Raw genomic sequence first — 7,871 nt, forward strand, 5'->3', positions numbered from 1 at the left:
CCGACAATATTAAATCAAACTGATTGTTAAAATTTTAACTTCATTTTCAAAACACTTAATTTATTACTTTTATAGAAGTAAAACAAAGCAATCAAAAAATAGTAAAAAACTTTAAAATAAACTGTTATCGTTTGTTATATTTTATTTTCTTAAGTTAAAAAATATAAAACAAGTAACTTTATTAACACTACTATTGAACTCAGCTATTAAATCATCACTCATAATTTATTTTCTAAATGTTTTTAAATTCATGATTATATGACTTTTCTATTGATAATCAATCACGTTTTAATTTGCTGTTAAGGATCAACATTTTTATATCATCAGACTTCTTAAAAATATACACAATGCTCATCACTGAATACCGAATTTTACTTCCGCTCACACTTAAGGAGTACAACAAAGGTCAGAGGTACACGATTATGATCATGAACAAGTCGAACACTGGAGGAGGCGAAGGCATTGAATACATTAAAAACGATCCGTATACTGCGGAAGATGGAAAGGAAGGTCAGTACACCCATCTCCTCTACAAGTTCGAGTCCCGAGTTCCAAAAGTGATCAGGGCGATGGCTCCCTCAGGGAGCTTTAACATGTTCGAAGAGTCGTGGGACTCATTTCCAAGGCGAAGGACTTTGATGAAAAACAAATACTTGGAATCTAAGTTTGTTATGTAGTTTTTAAAAGCTTACTTTTAAGTTCGGTGTTGGTTGATTAACATTAGTTATCATAGCTTATTTTAAATACAATTCCGTGTATACGTTTTTTGAACAAAACAACTCCATACTGGTCGACTAAATATAATTCTGTTTCTACTTTTTAAAACATAAAAACATTATGAAAGAATAACTCTCTTAATTAAACTTTAATTATCGTAATAATACTTTTACAGTAAAAAATATTTTCAGCAATATATGTGTTGTTTTACACTTTTTAAGTAAGTTCAGTTTAAGATAAGTTGATTTGTTGTTTAATTAATGTTCCCTAACATAATATTTTTTTTGAATTTAGATTTACAATGGAGATTGAAACAATAAGCATACAAGATGACGGTAAAAACGAAAATGCACTTAATTTGACCGCTGAAGAACTGGCCATGAGGAAAATAGTCTACATTGATTTTGTTAATGACCAAATTCCGTCTAGTGACTACGATGCTAAAATCGATCCCGGAAAAGTTCATTTTGAATCTGATAGATTTAGCCGAAGTCCTCTTGGTAAAAACTGGTTGAAGGATATTAAAAAGATGCAAGTTCCAGTTATGTGCTGTTACAAAGTAGTCAAAAGTAACTTTAATTACTGGCTGATTCAGGGCCAAATTGAAAAACTCATACAATCGTATTCGCAGCGAATTTTTCTGATATTTCACAGAACTTTGTACTGCAGTTTGGATATTTGGAACCAATTGTCTATAGATGAATTAAAAAAACTTGAAGACGAACTTAAAAACAGTTTACGTCAAATTATGTCTGAAGGACAAAAAGCTGGTATCATGTAAAATCCTTACATGTTTTTATAACATTTGTTTAGATTAAAATTTTATATTTGTTCTTTCAAGACTTTTTTATGCAAACTAAGTTTCGGTCAAAGACCTCGTCAGTGCTTAAATAAAAATCTAAAAAGATATGTAACAGTCATGAAAAATAGTAATTAAACAATTAAATAAAAACTTTTATTTTCTTAAAAACAAAGCGAATTAAATTTTAACCCTAAGATCATTATGCAAATTTTTTTTTAATTAGTTTTTATTTTAATTACAATTTGTTACCATTGATTATGGGTTCAGTAATTTAAACTTATTAAAGTTTTAGCAAAACGTTTTTATACGCTTTTAAGTTATTTAAATATAGTTTTAGGTTAGTATAAACTAGTACAAAATGACTTAAGTTTTAATCTAAAAACTTAAGTCATTTAAATCTTAAGTTTATAGTGAACGCTTAATAAGTTTTATTATTTTCTACCAAAAATATTTTGTGTATAAGCTGTTAATTATTACCAATAATTATTCATAGTGAAACGCTTATTAGACTACTAGATCAAAAAAAGTAATTTTTTTTTTGTATATTTTTGTTATTTCAAACTTTTAATTTTTAGCTATATATTTTACGGGTAGGAGTCAAACACGCACCAAGACGCTTTTGCACCACTTCAGTTTTGCACGAAGACACTTTTGCACGGGTTGAAATTTTTTTATTTTTTTATTTTTTTTATTATTATTTTTTTTTTTTTACAGTTACACTTCTAACCCTCGATCGGTAATTTTTTTGCTTTTTTATATTTTTGTGTGTATTGATTTTTATTTTTTTAAGTTTTTTATTTGATTATAATTTTAATTATGTTTTTTTTTTTTAATCTTTCACTGTTACCCTTAACCCTTACCCTCGGTCGGTAACTTTTTTATTTCTTTTTTGTTTTTTTATAGGTATATTTTTTATTATTCTTTAAAAAAAAATCATATATTTTTTTTGTTGTCTCATATATTTTATTTTTTTTTTTTTACTATCACTGTTACCCCTGACCCTTACCCTCGGTCAGTAATTGGTTTTTTATTAATTAATCTATTATTTTTATTTTTGTTGTTTTTTTCTTGCCATTTTTTTTTTTGTTTTATTTTTACTCACGTGTAAAAATGACCCTCCGTGTAAAAGTGTCTTCGCGCAAAAGTGACCCTTTGTGCAAATTTTCTTCGTGCAAAAAAATTTCCCTTCGTGCAAATAAGTATTCAAGCATATTTGACCCGTTTCCATATTTTACTATTAAAAAGATGTACATTTAGTTATTTAAACTCAATGATTAGATGTATGATTGGTAATCATACTACAACCAATTTTATTTTAGTTAAAAGCTAAAAAATCCTCGATTAAGGTTAAAATTTGTTTTTTAACTTTTAACTTTTTTTTTAGCTTATTTAAAATATTTATCTTTCTTATGACAATATTTATTGAATTTTTTTAATATTCAGTATATTTTGGAAGTTATTATTTATAAAAAACACTTGACTTTTGAAGTGTACATAAGTAAATTTAAAAAGTTACTCTTGTTTCAATATACATGTTAGGTTGATCACATATGTTAAACATATATTACTAGGGTGAAAACTTTTTTATTTTAACTTAAAATGTTTTTTTTAATAAGGAAATATTTAGGCCCTTTAAGACACGGTCGACCGCAATAGTAAGGTTTCTTTTTTTTTTATTCATAATAATTAAACCCTTACCTTAAACCCATTTCACCCGAACATGTAACAATGATAAAAAAAAACAAAGTTTTTTAATTGAAACTTGAACTAACATTAAATGGAAAATTAAATGGAAATTAAATGTTAGCCAATCAGAAGTGCTTTGGTTTTGCAGCCGACTGAACTATCACTGGTTGTAGCTTTGTAGGTTTTAAAATTAATCATAACCTTCTTTTTTTGATTATTTTTTATTTTTATCTTAACTGCTCTACGTTAAAAGTTTTATCTGGTAAAGAAAATTAAGAAGTTTTAAGGGGAAAAATCTAAAATTCGAAAATAGTTGCTAAAAGTCATGGCACATATTAATTTTATCAGGTCTTAAAGCAAGGGTCGGCAAACTGCGGCCCGCGAAGAATAAAAGGGCGGATCGCGAGCATGTTTTTAAATTTAATGGGATGCGGTAATTGAAAGAGACAGTTGCTGCCTGCGAACATGCGAACTTTGCCCGAAAAACAAAATTTTAGCACTTAAACTAGATATTCTGGTGTTTGAAATGAAGAGCAAAAAAAATCTATGGTACGTTTTAAGGGAAAATAACTGACTCAAAACTTACACTAGGTGTTTCGAGTCTGATATAAAGAGTAGTGAAAAACCACAAGTGCGGCCCGCGAATATTTTTTATTTTCAAAATTTTTCCCGCGACCCTCAAACGCCTGCAGACCCCTGTCCTAAAAGTATTTCTAAAGAAATAAAAAAATATTGTTTTGTTTTATTACCAGTTTTTTATATTGTAAAAGTTTTGACTTCTAAACTTTTAAACAGATTTTTTTATTATGAAGATGTTATATATAATTATCAGTGTACACTATATTTCATAAAGCATGCTTCGACTTATTCGTTATTAAAAAATTAAAGATTCAAACCTAATTATTTCGAAAATTTGTTTTTAAATAATATAAAATTTTTACAAGTAGTAAAACTTAACTTCATAAGTCTTTTATTCATAATTATTTGTTTAGATAAAACGGTACGTTTAAAAAAAATACATTTTTACAATCTCATACCACACTTATTTTTCTATTTTCGTTTTTAAAGTATAATAATAAAATTTTTGAACTTAGTAAGTTCTACAAGTTGAAGTAGCTCAAATATTATAAGTATTAATTAATTCTAATAAGTTATTTTATTCTATAATTAATAAAGACAAATATTACCCCGAGCTACACTTATCATGAAAGTTGTAGAATTTATTAAATTAGGCAAAGTATGTATACTTTTTTGATTGAAGTCTTTTCTGTTATTTGTTTTATTCCATAAAAATCTACAAAACTGAATAATACAAAACATCAAAAAAAACGATCTTTCCAGTATATAATTATATACTATATTTTAGGTAAAAGTAGTTATTTTACTTATGAAAGTTGTAGTTGGAAACTACTAAAATTGATAAATTTAAATTATGTCTATTCTTGGTTTTAAAGGTTTTTAAGTATGTTCAATAAAATTTTATGAGTTAAATTTAAGAGAAAACATAATATTTACATTTTCCTTATATTTTTCAAGATATTTTAAGTTGTTATATAATTACAATTGTTTATATTTATTAAATAAATATTTTAATATTGTTATAACTCCTCTTTTATACGTACAATATTTATTTTGCATATTAGTTTAGAAAATAACTTCTTTTAGTCAAACAGAATTAAACTATGTACCTTTAACAGTTAAACGTTTTAGGCAACTCTGGTCTTAGTTATAATTTTCTTATTATTCTAACTATTTCTAATAACTAAATTAAAGTTTTGTCCAAATTGAAGTAGACAGTTAAACGTTTTTTAATTTTTTACAAGCGTGTTATTACTCAAGTCGTTTTTTATTGATTATAAGACAACTTAAAAACTTTTTTTGTATACGTTACTTGGTTTAACAACGACGAGAGAAGAATTGTTTGAAATATTTATTTATAAAAATATTTTTCTTTGACCTAACTTTTTGATACTCAATAGAACTATCTTCAAGCAAGCTTTGTTACGTAGTATTACTTTTAAATTATTTCTGTAGCATAGATTTTTCTAGAGGGTGGGATAGCGTCTTCTTTTTAGGCTATTTTAGTAAGCTGAGGGCAAAAGGGACGAAAAAAATGGGCGGGGGTTAAGACAAGGGACAAAAAAAGATTAATTTTTGGAAGTCATAGAACTTTTACTTTTTAGCATATTATTTTACTTGCTTTAGCTTGTTATTCTATAATAATTCCATATAGTTTTACATAAAACATACGTAGGTTAACTTTTAGAAGTGGTTACAGCCATTTAAATAATTAAGACTAATGAAATAAACAAAATTTCTGGACAGTTAATTTTTTGAGTTTGTAACCTACAGTATCATTTTCTAAAATTAAAGCTTGAAATGTCAAAAAAAAAAGGTTAACATCAATTAGTTTATGTAGTTTGTCAAGCTTTTTAGATTTAATTTTAAACTGTTTTCAGTAATTTACTAGGTTGATATCTGATACTAATACTTTATCAGTTATTTAGCACTAGGTCTTAATGAAATATTGCTTTTCATAACAAAAGAATCAAAAAAATAAATTATTGTTGTAGAAGATTGATATCCCATTGAAAACATTTAAATTCAACATACTAATTTGAAATAGCAAACAAGTAATTAACTCTACAAGAATTTTTCAATCCTAAGCATAGATTCCATTATTTGACATTTTGAAAGTCTAACGGTTGTATTTACAACGGTTTCTTAAACTAAGATCATCAAGCGTCTCCAGACATTAAAAATTAAATTTAAAAACGTATAAACCTTCTAGACCTAAAAATATTTTTCTAGACCTAAAATATTCTTGATAAAGTCGGTAACTTTTTTTTTAGTAACAAACGATAAGTTTTTCCACTTAGTTTTTTTTTTGTTGACAACAAAGTTTTTTAAGGTTACTAAAGTAACAAAAGGTAACTAAAGACTATAACGTATTGCTAATTACTAACTGTTGTCTTTTTTATTTAACTTGATTACTATATATCATAACTAATAGAACGTCATAAAACCTCTTTTTAATATATTACTACCAAGTAATCACTTATTAGTATTTTAACTTGTTACAAACTTTTTAATCATTTTTTATAAATTTTTATACTTCTTTTTTAATAATAAGTTTTAAGTAATGTGATAAAATAAAAATAAAACTTAAGCATACCTAATTTTTAACTTTAACTTTAAATTATAAAAAATAAGTTTTTAAACTAAGTTTAATAAATCGGCGACACTTATTTTTTAATTTAATACAGCTTTATAACAACAAAATTTAATCAAAATTACAGCAAGAATATTATTTTTTTTAAATCTGTAATAACAAATTTGAATTAGAATGAATAAGTATAAAGAGTTGTAGTGGGTGTATGAAAAAAAGATTTTTTAAATTTTTATCTTAGATAAATAATATATTACATTACACTTTGTTTTTATAGAATTCTTAGTTTTTAGTGTATTTATGTTTTTAATTATTTTCTAAAAATGATCGTTATTTATTAGCACGTTTTGAGCTTGCATGTAGGCTGTAGGTAACTTAATTACTGTAATTTTTTTTATGTAATTATAACAAATTGCAAACAGTTTGTTATGAATTTTTGTTTTGACATAACACTAAACATATTGCTTCTGAATTATTTATAGAATAGGCAATTTCAAAAAATTTACAACGACAAAGTTTAAAGGTTTTTGTTTGTCAATTTAAAAAATTACGAATTTTTTTTTTCTTTAAGTCACAACACAAATACATTTTTCGAAATATTGATAATAAGTTTTTAAATTTAAACTCAGATTTATATTGAAATCCTCAGACTTCTTGATTAGACTATATAGCTAAGTAATATTACTTATTACATTATTCTACAATTTTATTTCTTTCCTAATTATTTTTTTTGGTTAACAACATGTAGTCTTATAACCAACTAAGTAACCTGCAAGTAGAGTAACAAAAAACAGAATATTATAAGAAATAAACACTTTGTAAGTATGACTTTTTAGTTTAAATTTTGTATTATGATAGCGACTCTCCTAAAATCAATGTTTTTAAATTATGTATAAATGATAGATAAAAATAATAAATTAAGTAAAAATTAAAATTGAGTACAACTTATAATAAGAAGTTTTTTTTATTATAACTAACATACGTTCTCATAAATATTTTTTGTTTTTTAGATTTTCAATGAAGATTGAAACTATAAGCATACAAGATGACGGCAAAAGAGAAAATGCACTTAATTTGACCGCTAAAGAACTGGCCATGAGGAAAATAGTCTACATTAATTTTGTTAATGACCGAATTCCGTCTCGTGACTACGATGCTAAAATCGATCCCGGAAAAGTTCATTTTAAGTCTGATAAAATTAGCCGAAGTCTTTTTGGCAAAGACTGGTTTAAGGATTTTAAAAAGATGCAAGTTCCAGTTATGTGCTGTTACAAAGTAGTCAAAAGTAGCTTTGATTACTGGACAATTAAAAGCATGGTTGAAAAACTTATACAATCTTATTCACAGCGCATTTTCCTGATATTCAATCGAACTTTGTACTGCAGTTTCAATATTTGGAAGCAATTGTATATAGATGAATTAGATAAATATGAAAAAGAAGTTCAAAATAGTTTAGGTCAAATTGTGTCTGAAGGACATAAAAATCGTCTCATCTAA

The 7,871-nt window shown here is 25.5% G+C and overlaps 1 protein-coding gene across 1 annotated transcript; it reads left to right on the forward strand.

Annotated features, from left to right (window-relative positions):
- The first annotated feature begins 347 nt into the window (after positions 1–347).
- LOC145828512 (phosphatidylinositol transfer protein alpha isoform-like) lies at positions 348–7,871 on the forward strand. Its single transcript, XM_082936267.1, has 4 exons — positions 348–664; positions 1,012–1,494; positions 7,385–7,550; positions 7,722–7,871. The coding sequence occupies exons 1-4, from the start codon at positions 348–350 to the stop codon at positions 7,869–7,871; spliced, it is 1,116 nt and encodes a 371-aa protein (XP_082792393.1).

Source organism: Thalia democratica, chromosome 2 (genome assembly GCF_965202585.1).
Source record: "Thalia democratica chromosome 2, ktThaDemo2.hap1.1, whole genome shotgun sequence".
NCBI classification, from domain to species: Eukaryota; Metazoa; Chordata; class Thaliacea; order Salpida; family Salpidae; genus Thalia; species Thalia democratica.

Bases quoted from the DNA above. Each gene is read 5' to 3' on its own strand.
- LOC145828512 (XM_082936267.1), top strand. From the start codon at position 348: ATGCTCATCACTGAATACCGAATTTTACTTCCGCTCACACTTAAGGAG. The intron at 665-1,011 runs GTTTGTTATGTA...TTTTGAATTTAG, and splicing joins AACAAATACTTGGAATCTAA to ATTTACAATGGAGATTGAAA. The intron at 1,495-7,384 runs GTAAAATCCTTA...TTTGTTTTTTAG, and splicing joins GGACAAAAAGCTGGTATCAT to ATTTTCAATGAAGATTGAAA.